The sequence below is a fragment of the Saimiri boliviensis genome, chromosome 21 (assembly GCF_048565385.1).
Source record: "Saimiri boliviensis isolate mSaiBol1 chromosome 21, mSaiBol1.pri, whole genome shotgun sequence".
In the NCBI taxonomy this organism is placed as follows: Eukaryota; Metazoa; Chordata; class Mammalia; order Primates; family Cebidae; genus Saimiri; species Saimiri boliviensis.
This window is the reverse complement of record NC_133469.1, coordinates 10275436-10288419: the sequence shown is the minus strand read 5'-3', so window position 1 is coordinate 10288419 and position 12984 is coordinate 10275436. Positions and strand designations below refer to the sequence as shown.

The 12984-nt window shown below is 43.3% G+C and overlaps 1 protein-coding gene across 1 annotated transcript in view; it reads left to right on the top strand.

Annotated features, from left to right (window-relative positions):
- Positions 1–12966, top strand: part of EP300 (EP300 lysine acetyltransferase) — a 92095-nt gene extending 79129 nt beyond the window's left edge. Inside the window, exons 23-31 of the mRNA XM_003932837.3 lie at positions 2627–2694; positions 3634–3784; positions 3905–4051; positions 4849–4962; positions 5749–5914; positions 7243–7407; positions 8654–8815; positions 9105–9386; positions 9630–12966. Of these exons, the coding sequence (XP_003932886.1) occupies positions 2627–2694; positions 3634–3784; positions 3905–4051; positions 4849–4962; positions 5749–5914; positions 7243–7407; positions 8654–8815; positions 9105–9386; positions 9630–11831 (3457 nt within the window). The 3' untranslated portion in view covers positions 11832–12966. The remainder of the gene's footprint in view (positions 1–2626; positions 2695–3633; positions 3785–3904; positions 4052–4848; positions 4963–5748; positions 5915–7242; positions 7408–8653; positions 8816–9104; positions 9387–9629) is intronic.
- Positions 12967–12984: the final 18 nt, after the last annotated feature.

Here is a 12984-nt window from a genome sequence, read left to right as displayed (position 1 = left end):
ATGGTCTCGAACTCTCGACCTCGTGATCCACCCGCCTTGGCCTCCCAAAGTGCTGGGATTACAGGCTTGAGCCACCGCGCCCGGCTCTGCTGGATTTTTTATTAAAAACATATTGTAGTTATTACACATTAAAAATAAATGCTTTTGGCCAGGCAAGGTGGCTCACGCCTATAATCCCTGCACTTTGGGAGACTGAGGTGAGTGGATCACCTGAGGTCAGGAATTCCAGACCAGCCTGACCAACATGGCAAAACCCCATCTCTACTGAAAATACAAAAATTAGCCAGGCATGGTGGCACGCACCTGTAATCTTAGCTACTCAGGAGGCAAGCTGAGGCAAGAGAATCACTTGAACCTGGGAGGCGGAGGTTGCATTGAGCTGAGATTGCACCATTGTGCTCCAGACTGGGTGACAGTGAGACTGTCTCAAAAAAAAAAAAAAAAAAAAAAAAAAGAAAGAAAGTAAATGCTTTTAATAAAGCGTCTAGAAACTAGCGTCATGCTGTGAATGACATACCATTGGTCTGGCCCTGGTAAGGATCTTCTTCTTTTGGTTAGGGCTGGGGACAGCAAATTATAAGGCTGCAGTCATAGTATAATTGTCTAGTGAAAGGGAGAGGCCATCGCTCTGTACAAGAGGAACTAATCCGAGCCATGTTCCAAAGGAAGAGGGTATATGGGCATCAAGTGCCTCTCATTAGGATGGGATCTCCATGTCTTCTGCTCTGTTCTTGGGCTGATTGTTGCTCCTGATTTGGAGGTTACAAGAAAAGGCAGGCTAGTTTAAACAAATTTCGCTTTTCTTTTTTCACTGTTACTTTCACATAGAAAATAACACTAAGGAAAATTACAATAGGGGATGGTTTGGTGGCTGTTGTATTTTCAGCATGACTTGTCTGTTTTTTGTTTTTTTTTTTTTTTTTTTTGAGACGGAGTTTCGCTCTTGTTAACCCAGGCTGGAGTGCAATGGCGCGATCTCGGCTCACCGCAACCTCCGCCTCCTGGGTTCAGGCAATTCTCCTGCCTCAGCCTCCTGAGTAGCTGGGATTACAGGCACGCGCCACCATGCCCAGCTAATTTTTTGTATTTTTAGTAGAGACGGGGTTTCACCATGTTGACCAGGATGGTCTCGATCTCTTGACCTCGTGATCCACCCGCCTCGGCCTCCCAAAGTGCTGGGATTACAGGCGTGAGCCACCGTGCCCGGCCGACTTGTCTTTTAAGTGTGCCATTAAAGTGTGCTTTCCTTAATCACAGACTTCTTCGTAGAAATGATTAATAGATTTTATGGTTCTTGGAATTTAGGATCAGTCAGCTCAATGACAGTCTCTGTTATTACTGTATTAAACTTGCTTTTTCTTAAAATTTGAATAGTATGACAGTTTATAAAGTAAAAAGTGATGGTCTCAGCTTCTCCTTTCCCACCCAGATTCCCCGCCACAGAAATAACGTGGCCATCAGTTTGGAAATATTCTTTCTACACCCTTTTGTACATACAATCTTACTTTCTTAATTTATATGTATTTAGTTTTTAATTTTTGTTATCTTGTTATAGGTTATAGACTTTTTTTTTTTTTTAATTGAGTCTCACTTCCTCGCCCAGGCTGGAGTACAGCGGTACAATCTTGGTTCACTGCAACCTCTGCCTCCTGGGTTCAAGCAGTTCTTCAACCTCAGCTTCCCTAGTTGCTGGGATTACAGGCGCATACCACCATGCACAGCTAATTCTCTTGTATTTTTAGTAGAGATGGGGTTTCATAACATTGGCCAGCGTGGTCTTAAACCCCTGACTTCAAATAATACAACCACCTTGGCCTCCCAAAGTACTGAAATTACAGACTTTTTATGTCTGCTGCATTTTTGTGTTTTGTTTTGTTTTGAGACAGAGTCACTCTGTCACCCAGGCTGGAGTGCAGTGGCACAGTCTCAGTTCACTGCAACGTCTGCCTCCTGGGTTCAAGCCTCCCGAGTAGCTGGGACTACAGGCATGCCCAACTAATTTTTTGTATTTTTAGTAGAGACAGGATTTCACCATGCTGGCCAGGCTGGTCTCGAACTCCTGACCTCATGATCCGCCCACCTCAGCCTCATAAAGTGCTGGGGTTACAGGCATGAGCCACCTTGCCTGGCCGTCTGCTGCAATTTTAATGGATGCATAATATTCTGTAATATACTATAATCCATTTATTTACTTGGTTAGTAAACAAGTTTCTGTGGAAACTCTCCTTAGAGACACACATCCTATACATCTTCAGTAACAATCTATCAGTTCTGCTCTCAAAATGTACATTCCAATTAGTAGCATATAGGGAGTATCACCACTTAGGATCTTTCTCCCCAGTCACATTTGCAAAACTTCTATCTTAATTTGTAATCCTTGATCATCTTTCTATGTGTAAACCAATTTATATGCCCTTCATGTTTTTTTCATGTTGCCTGTTTTTCAATTATCTTTTTTGTTCTCAGTGATTTCTAAAAGCTCTTTATATATTAGTTTTATTAACTCGTTAGAAATTTAGAAATGGTTCCGCCAGATTGTCTTTTGAACTTTAACTTTAGACAATAGATTTTGTTACCTACTTTAATGGTTTTAAGTTGTGTAAACAAAGTTTTGGTTTACATTTAGATTCGTCTGTGATGGCTGTTTAAAGAAAAGTGCACGAACTAGGAAAGAAAATAAGTTTTCTGCTAAAAGTAAGTTTTATTCTTAAAAGTAAATTTTGTCCAAACTTACCTGAAGCCTAGACAAGAAGAAACCACCCAAAGTGAATTACTTTCTTTTTAATCACTGTAATAATCAAAGTAAAAATAAAATAATTCAGTACTCTCCTTATAGTTGATCTGTAATCGTTGATCTGTACTTTTTAGTGTGAAATTTATTAGACCAAAGAAAAACTTCCAAGGAACGGATTTGTAGAATGTACAGGATAGGTGTTTTTCCTGTTCCTATATTTTTTCCTATTTGGGGCATTTCATAAAGGAGGAATAAGGTGTGGAAATAACTGGCCAGAATTGCCATGCCTCTGTTTGTTTGGAGAGTCTCGCTCTGTCACCCAGCCTAGAGTGCAGTTGCAGGATCTCGGCTCACATCAACCACCGCCTCCAGGTTCATATGACTGTCCTGTATCAGCCTCCCAAGTAGCTGGGATTATACGCATCTGACCACACTAGGCTAATTTTTGTATTCTGCGTAGAGACAGGATTTCATCGTCTTGGCCAGGAGATAGATGGTCTTGAACTCCTGACCTCGTGGTCCGTTCGCCTGGGCCTCCCATAGTGCTGGAATTACAGGCATGAGCCACCGCACCCAGCCTGTTCTGTATTTTTGTAAACTCTTCCAAATTTGGTCATTTTTCATAACAAAAAGTTGGGGAAAATGACATTGAGAAAATATTGAGTACTGTGTCTGCTTTAACAGCGCATATGTTAGAATGATACGGAGAAGATTTGCCTGGTCCCTGAACCTAGTATAACATGCAAATCTGCAAAGTCATGACTACTTTGCTATGATTTTTTAAAAATTTCAGCAATTTATCCTGTTTGTATTGAAAAAAGTATAAGATTTGAGGTTGAACCTTAAGACTAACAATAGTAAATTTGCACCTCAGTAACATTTAACTTTTCCATTCCTAGGGTTGCCATCTACCAGACTTGGCACCTTTCTAGAGAATCGTGTGAATGACTTTCTGAGGCGACAGAATCACCCTGAGTCAGGAGAGGTCACTGTTAGAGTAGTTCATGCTTCTGACAAAACCGTGGAAGTAAAACCAGGCATGAAAGCAAGGTATCTAGTCATTTCACTTTTCTTCTCTTGTGGATCCAAAATTGCTCATACATGGTTACCATTGGTGATTCCAATCTTAATGAGTTATGTTGTGGTCCCCCCACCGTCTGAATTGTATAGGTTTGTGGACAGTGGAGAGATGGCAGAATCCTTTCCATACCGAACCAAAGCCCTGTTTGCCTTTGAAGAAATTGATGGTGTTGACCTGTGCTTCTTTGGCATGCATGTTCAAGAGTATGGCTCTGACTGCCCTCCACCCAACCAGAGGTATGACTGGCTCACAGTGGCTACTTCCTGATTTGTGTGGGAGTTGCAAGTTATAATAATAGGTGGAAAAGCATAACAGGCAAGAAAGTGTTTATTGTGCTTGGTTTAGAAATGCAAAATCTCAAGTGTCCAGTAATTTTAAAGTGAAACAGATTTAAAAAGCAAACCCCCAAACAAAATAACTGCTCAGTACTGCTCTTCTATGGTCATAGTAATACAGGATATAAATAGCAACCTGAAATTGAAATTTGGAAACAAACGTGCTCTACTCTTCAGAAAGTGAACTTCGAGGACGGACGTGGTGGCTCACGCCTGTAATCCAAGCACTTTGGAGGTCAAGGCACGTGGGCGGATCACCTGAGGTCGGGAGTTCAAAACCAGCCTGACCAACATGGTGAAACCCCGTCTTTAAAAAATAAAAAATAAATAAATAAAAGAAAGTGAGCTTCAATTTGGATAGTTAAGTAGCTTTGTGAAAGTATGTCATACAAATAGGGTAGGAATTTCTGATCTCCAAAAATAGTATAAAGGCACTAATAAGAATGTATAGTGATCAGCAAATACTGATAGATGTGTATGTGCCAGGCACCGCTAGTACTACAGATAGAAGGAAGCCACTGGCTCACTGAATTTCCGTGAAGTGTTCACAGTCGAGTCACCCACACGCCTGTGATGAACTTCACAAATAATAACTATGAGGATAGAGCCTGGGAGAGTGAGAGGGTGTTACTAGGCAAATAAAGAACTCATTATGTAAGACTTGACTTTTTTTTTTTTGTTCTCCCCATTTTGTATAGGAGAGTATACATATCTTACCTCGATAGTGTTCATTTCTTCCGTCCGAAATGCCTGAGGACTGCAGTCTATCATGAAATCCTAATTGGATATTTAGAATATGTCAAGAAATTAGGGTAAGCATATTTTGAAAATGGATTTTTTTTTTTTAATTAGCATGGCCTTCTGGTAAGACATAGTTAAATATGCAAATGTATAGCTCTGGCCTTTTTTTTTTTTTCCCCTTATTTTAGTTCTAACAGTTACTATCTCAACTTTGTTGGTGCCCCTTTGAAGATAATGTTTTGTCAGTAGAAAAGAAATGGTTATGTTGGCCCTAATTTCTTCCATCCAGCATTAGTTTTATTTTGTTCAGCTAAGCCATTGGGTCCAGTTTGCTTTGAAGTTTGATATTTGCCTCTCAATTGAGGGCAGAATTTTAACTTTTACAACCTGGGTATCAAGACCAAAAACAAACAGCTCTGGAGATATTTCTTACCTTTAGAGTATGTACGTCATTGGAGACATTGACTCCCTCATCTGGAAGGCTGCTTCTCTGAAGTCTGTGCCTTTTATTTAGCTCTCTTGTTAAACAGGTCCATTTTCCTTTACAAGGTCATCTTCATTTGGTCTTAATATGCAAACTTAGTTTTTGGATCCAGGACTAAATTACCTGCTTTATGGCTGAAATTCACAACATTCTGCTGCCTCCAAAAATAAGTAGGCAATATGAGATCCATTGTTTTTACTGTGGGTTATGCCTAGTTCTGGCCTCACAATGTTAATTAATCTCATGCTGGGTTATACACTGTGTTATCTTCGGAGGAATCATTGGTATCTATATCAGCTCCATCTTCTGGTTTAAACTATAGCCTTCTAGAATATATGATCTTTCATCCTTAATATTCTTTTTGTATTGCTAGTTATACAACAGGGCATATTTGGGCATGTCCACCAAGTGAGGGAGATGATTATATCTTCCATTGCCATCCTCCTGACCAGAAGATACCCAAGCCCAAGCGACTGCAGGAATGGTACAAAAAAATGCTTGACAAGGCTGTATCAGAGCGTATTGTCCATGACTACAAGGTCAGTTGGGACATGGGGGCCAGGTGGTGACAGTAGATCTGGAAATGCACTAATGTTGCTGCTCTGTATTGTCATTTAACTTTAAGGAAAAAAAAGTCTTGTTTGTTCTAACACTTGCATGTAATTCCTAAAACTGCTAATTTGATTGCTTTTATTTTGTATATTCAAAATTTTTCAATGTAAGGAAAACTTGGTCTTTGAAGAGTGGTAGATCAAGAAATCCTGCTTTTAAACATGTAACCAAAATTTTTGTCATTGTTGTTTTGGTAGAAATGGGGTATCGCTGTGCTGCCTAGGCTGGACTTGAACTCTTGGCCTCAGGTGATCCAAAGTGCTGGGATTACAGGCGTGAGCTACTGTGCCTGGCCTTAAAATGTATTTTTTTTTGTTTGTTTTGGTTTTTTGTTTGGTTTGGGTTGGTTCAGGTTTTAGGGGTGGGGGTGTTCTGTTTTGTTTTCAGACAGGGTCACGCAGGCTAGGGTGCAGTGGCATTATCTCTGCTCACTGCAGCCTCTGCCTCGCAGGCTCTAAGCCATCTTCCCACCTCAGCTTCCTGAGTTGCTAGGACTAACAGGTGCATACCAACACACCTGGTTAATTGTGTGTTGTTTGTTTTTGTAGAGACATGATTTCACCATGTTGCCCAAGCTGGCCTCAAACTCCTGAGCACAAGTGATCCACCCATCTCAGCCTCCCAAAGTGCTGGTATTATAGGCGTGAGCCACCTCACCCAGCCAAAAATACAGTCTTAACAGTGTTAAACATTCATGAATATAGGCTGTCTCATGCGACAAACTTGTCTTCCTCATTTTAGTAGTTCATCAACTGGATGTTTTCCTAAGCACCCCAGCAAATCATTCTGCAGCAGATACAATTTCCAATATTTGTAGTTACGGTCATTTTGAACAAAGCCGTCAGTAAAAGCTGCTGAAGTTCCTAGGATGGGTGCAAGGAGAGCATGCTTCACACCACATATTCTGTGGCCCTTACCACCACATAAGGAGTGGTAAGGGCCATGGCATACATGATGGTGCTACCACCCTGACATTGATGCTGGCAGGATAATTGCCACTTGGTTGTATAAAGGCCTATAAGTTCCCTTTTTTTATGGGTAGAGGAAATAAAAAACCAGAATATTTGACTTTAGGTTAGGCCTTTTCAGTATTTTTCTAAATACCTCCCTGGCTTATGGCTTAGATATAACGTGTCTGTCAACTTTCAAGACATTTTAAGCTTTCGTGTTTCTTGTCCGTTAGCTGTGATTATTCTCTATAATCAGTGCTTTAAAAGAACATAGAAATTCCTATTTTACATGCATATTTTTGCAGGATATTTTTAAACAAGCTACTGAAGATAGATTAACAAGTGCAAAGGAATTGCCTTACTTCGAGGGTGATTTCTGGCCCAATGTTCTGGAAGAAAGCATTAAGGAACTGGAACAAGAGGAGGAAGAGAGAAAACGAGAAGAAAACACCAGCAATGAAAGCACAGATGTAAGGACACTGAGTTTCCTTTCAAACCTACACCTTGATTCTAATATTTAATCCAAAAGTGCACTTAAACTTTCAGATTGGTTTTAAAACTTTCAGGTGTGAAAGAGCTCTTTAAAGTTGGGCAAGAAATGTTGGCTTAGAAAGTTACTAGGGTTCTGTTTCAGTGATAGTCAACTTTTAAAGCTTCAAACCCCCTTTTAAAATGGTATCTCAGACTGAGTAATGTGAAATGGTAAAAGAAACTGAAGGATTACTTACCTGAAAGACCAAGTTATGAATATTATAGGCCTGTGGGCCACATATCATCTCTGGCATATTTTCTCTCTCTTAAAAAAAAAAATCTTTTGAAATTTAAAAACCATTCTTAGCAATAATAAAACAGGCCTGAGGCAGAATTTACCTGTTAAATAACTAAGCCTGGCTTAATAACCTCACCAGTGATTTCCCCATAGCATATCTGGAATTACCTCCATTGAATTTAACTTACAAAAGGCACCCTTTAATACTGTTAACAAACTCTTACAGCCTTGTCATTTGGTATTTTTGGGCTCATACCATTTTAGGATATGGATGGGAGGAGATAAAACCAAGGTCTTCTGGCTCCCCACTTTCATGCACTCTTCACTGCCCCAAGTGCCATCCATTCCTTGTTCCCTTGCCCTAATCTGGGATACATTCAGTCTGCATAGTCTGCACACTCTGTGGCCTCTTCTAGGCAAAAAGCTAAAGGGCCATCATTGCCTTAAGGATCACTCGTAAAAAAAAATAGGTCAAAATAAGGTCTTTCTAAAGGAGAAAGAATAAACGAAGAGAACAACTAGTAAAATAAGATACAGGCATAAGATTATGATGTCTGGTTTCAAATAAGGGTGATAATTCAGTGTTACTCCCACATCACTTTTTTTTTTCTTTTTTTTTTAAAGACAGAGTCTTGCTCTGGCACAAGGCTGGAGTGCAGTGGCACGATCTCGCCTCACTGCAACCTCTGCTTCCTGGGTTCAAGCACTTCTCCTGCCTCAGCTTCTGGAGTAGCTGGGACCACAGGCGTGCGCCACCACGCCCAGCTAATTTTTGTTATTTTTTAGTAGAGATGGGATTTCACCATGGTCTCGATCTCTTGACCTCGTGATCGACCTGCCTTGGCCTCCCAAAATGCTGGGATTACAGGTGTGAGCCACCGTGGCCGGCCCCACATCACTTGTTAATAAAAACCTTATTTTCTTGTCTCCTTTGTGCTCCTCTGCAGGTGACCAAGGGAGACAGCAAAAATGCTAAAAAGAAGAATAATAAGAAAACCAGCAAAAATAAGAGCAGCTTGAGTAGGGGCAACAAGAAGAAACCTGGGATGCCCAATGTATCTAACGACCTCTCACAGAAACTGTATGCCACCATGGAGAAGCATAAAGAGGTAAGATGCAGCCACGGGAAGATTTCTGGCTAGGTGCAGTAGATCACCTAAAATGAAGAGTTTGAGACCAGCGTGACCAACATTGAAACCCTGTCTCTACTAAAAATATAAAAATTAGCCAGGCATGGTGGTGTGGGCCTGTGGTCTCAGCTACTCAGGAGGCCGAGGCGGGATAATTGCTTGAGCCCAAGAGGCAAAGGCTGTAGTGAGTCATGGTCACGCCACTCCACTCCAGCCTGGGTGACAAAGTGAGACCCTGTCTCAAAAAAAGAGATTATCTATTTTGCAGGTCTTCTTTGTGATCCGCCTCATTGCTGGCCCTGCTGCAAACTCCCTGCCTCCCATTGTTGACCCTGACCCTCTCATCCCCTGCGATCTGATGGATGGTCGGGATGCATTTCTCACGCTGGCAAGGGACAAGCACCTGGAATTCTCTTCACTCCGAAGAGCCCAGTGGTCCACCATGTGCATGCTGGTGGAGCTGCACACGCAGAGCCAGGACCGCTTTGTCTACACCTGCAATGAATGCAAGCACCACGTGGAGACACGCTGGCACTGCACTGTCTGTGAGGTAGGCACCTGGTTGTGGAAGGGAGGAGATAAGCTCTGCAGGGTTCTCATTGTTACCAGGGGCTATGCAGTTATATAAGCCTGTGGGGTGCTAGGGGCCTGGCCTCATGTTTGAGTGGCAGAGCTGAAGAGCCTAGTTTTTGTTCTACACAACAGGCTTTTCTAGCCCAGACAGAATATCTAAAATACTTTTGAATGACTTAAATCTTGGAGAGTTTACCTGGACCTCCTGTTTTTTCCCCAGGATTATGACTTGTGTATCACCTGCTATAACACTAAAAACCATGACCACAAAATGGAGAAACTAGGTCTGGGCTTAGATGATGAGAGCAACAACCAGCAGGCTGCAGCCACCCAGAGCCCAGGCGATTCTCGCCGCCTGAGTATCCAGCGCTGCATCCAGTCTCTGGTCCATGCTTGCCAGTGTCGGAATGCCAATTGCTCCCTGCCCTCCTGCCAGAAGATGAAGCGGGTTGTACAGCATACTAAGGGTTGCAAACGGAAAACCAACGGTGGATGCCCCATCTGCAAGCAGCTCATTGCCCTCTGCTGCTACCATGCCAAGCACTGCCAGGAGAACAAATGCCCGGTGCCATTCTGCCTAAATATCAAACAGAAGCTCCGGCAACAGCAGCTCCAGCACCGACTGCAGCAGGCCCAGATGCTTCGCAGGCGGATGGCCAGCATGCAGCGGACTGGTGTGGTCGGGCAGCAACAGGGCCTGCCTTCCCCCACTCCTGCCACTCCAACAACACCAACTGGCCAACAGCCAGCCACCCCACAGACACCCCAGCCCACCTCTCAGCCTCAGCCTACCCCTCCCAATAGCATGCCACCCTACTTGCCCAGGACTCAAGCTGCTGGCCCTGTGTCCCAGGGTAAGGCAGCAGGCCAGGTGACCCCTCCAACCCCTCCTCAGACTGCTCAGCCACCCCTTCCAGGGCCCCCACCTGCAGCAGTGGAAATGGCAATGCAGATTCAGAGAGCAGCAGAGACACAGCGGCAGATGGCCCATGTGCAAATTTTTCAAAGGCCAATCCAACACCAAATGCCTCCAATGGCTCCTATGGCCCCCATGGGTATGAACCCACCTCCGATGACCAGAGGTCCTAGTGGGCATTTGGAGCCAGGGATGGGACCCACAGGGATGCAGCAACAGCCACCCTGGGCCCAAGGAGGATTGCCTCAGCCCCAGCAACTACAGTCTGGGATGCCAAGGCCAGCCATGATGTCAGTGGCCCAGCATGGTCAACCCTTGAACATGGCTCCACAACCAGGACTGGGCCAGGTAGGTGTGAGCCCACTCAAACCAGGCACTGTGTCTCAGCAAGCCTTACAAAACCTTCTGCGGACTCTCAGGTCTCCCAGCTCTCCTTTACAGCAGCAACAGGTGCTTAGTATCCTTCACGCCAACCCCCAGCTGTTGGCTGCATTCATCAAGCAGCGAGCTGCCAAGTATGCCAACTCTAATCCGCAATCCCTCCCTGGGCAGCCTGGCATGCCCCAGGGGCAGCCAGGACTACAGCCACCTACCATGCCAGGGCAGCAGGGGGTCCACTCCAATCCAGCCATGCAGAACATGAATCCAATGCAGGCAGGTGTCCAGAGGGCTGGCCTGCCACAGCAGCAACCACAGCAGCAACTCCAGCCACCCATGGGAGGGATGAGCCCCCAAGCTCAGCAGATGAACATGAACCACAACACCATGCCTTCACAGTTCCGAGACATCTTGAGACGACAGCAGATGATGCAGCAACAGCAGCAACAGGGATCAGGGCCAGGAATGGGTCCTGGAATGGCCAACCATAATCAGTTCCAGCAACCCCAAGGAGTTGGCTACCCACCACAGCAGCAACAGCAGCAGCAGCAGCAGCAGCGGATGCAGCATCACATGCAACAGATGCAACAAGGAAATATGGGACAGATGGGCCAGCTCCCCCAGGCCTTGGGAGCAGAGGCAGGTGCCAGTCTGCAGGCCTATCAGCAGCGACTCCTTCAGCAACAGATGGGGTCCCCTGCTCAGCCCAACCCCATGAGCCCCCAGCAGCATATGCTCCCAAATCAGGCCCAGTCCCCACACCTACAAGGCCAGCAGATCCCTAATTCTCTCTCCAATCAAGTGCGTTCTCCCCAGCCTGTCCCTTCTCCACGGCCACAGTCCCAGCCCCCCCACTCCAGCCCTTCCCCAAGGATGCAGCCTCAACCTTCTCCACACCATGTTTCCCCACAGACAAGTTCCCCACATCCTGGATTGGTAGCTGCCCAGGCAAACCCCATGGAACAAGGGCATTTTGCCAGCCCGGAGCAGAATTCAATGCTTTCTCAGCTTACTAGCAATCCAGGCATGGCAAACCTCCATGGTGCAAGCGCCACGGACCTGGGACTCAGCACCGATAACTCAGACTTGAATTCAAACCTCTCACAGAGTACACTAGACATACACTAGAGACACCTTGTAGTATTTTGGGAGCAAAAAAATTATTTTCTCTTAACAAGACTTTTTGTACTGAAAACAATTTTTTTGAATCTTTTCGTAGCCTAAAAGACAATTTTCCTTGGAACACATAAGAACTGTGCAGTAGCTGTTTGTGGTTTAAAGCAAACATGCAAGATGAACCTGAGGGATGATAGGATACAAAGAATATATTTTTGTTATGGCTGGTTACCACCAGCTTTTTTCCCCCTTGTGTGTGTGGTTCAAGTGTGCACTGGGAGGAGGCTGAGGCCTGTGAAGCCAAACAATATGCTCCTGCCTTGCACCTCCAATAGGTTTTATTATTTTTTTTAAATTAATGAAAGTATGTAATATTAATAGTTATTATTTACTGGTGCAGATGGTTGACATTTTTCCCTATTTTCCTCACTTTATGGAAGAGTTAAAACATTTCTAAAACCAGAGGACAAAAGGGGTTAATGTTACTTTAAAATTACATTCTATATATATATATAAATATATATAAATATATATTAAAATACCAATTTTTTTTCTCTGGGTGCAAAGATGTTCATTCTTTTAAAAATGTTTAAAAAAAAAAAAAATCCCTTTCTTCCCCTAAAGTCAACTTTTGTGCTCCAGAAAATTTTCTATTCTGTAATAAGTCTGAGCGTAAAACTTCAAGTATTAAAATAATTTGTACATGTAGAGAGAAAAATGACTTTTTCAAAAATATACAGGGGCAGCTGCCAAATTGATGTATTATATATTGTGGTTTCTGTTTCTTGAAAGAATTTTTTTTGTTATTTTTACATCTAACAAAGGAAAAAAATTAAAAAGAGGGTAAGAAACGATTCCGGTGGGATGATTTTAACATGCAAAATGTCCCTGGGGGTTTCTTTGCTTGCTTTCTTCCTCCTTACCTTACCCCCAACTCTCTCTCTCTCTCTCTCTCTCTCTCACACACACACACACACACACACACACACACACTTTCTATAAAACTTGAAAATAGCAAAAACCCTCAACTGTTGTAAATCATGCAATTAAAGTTGATTACTTATAAATATGAACTTTGGATCACTGTATAGACTGTTAAATTTGATTTCTTATTACCTATTGTTAAATAAACTGTGTGAGACAGACACCCTGACTTTGTTTCACT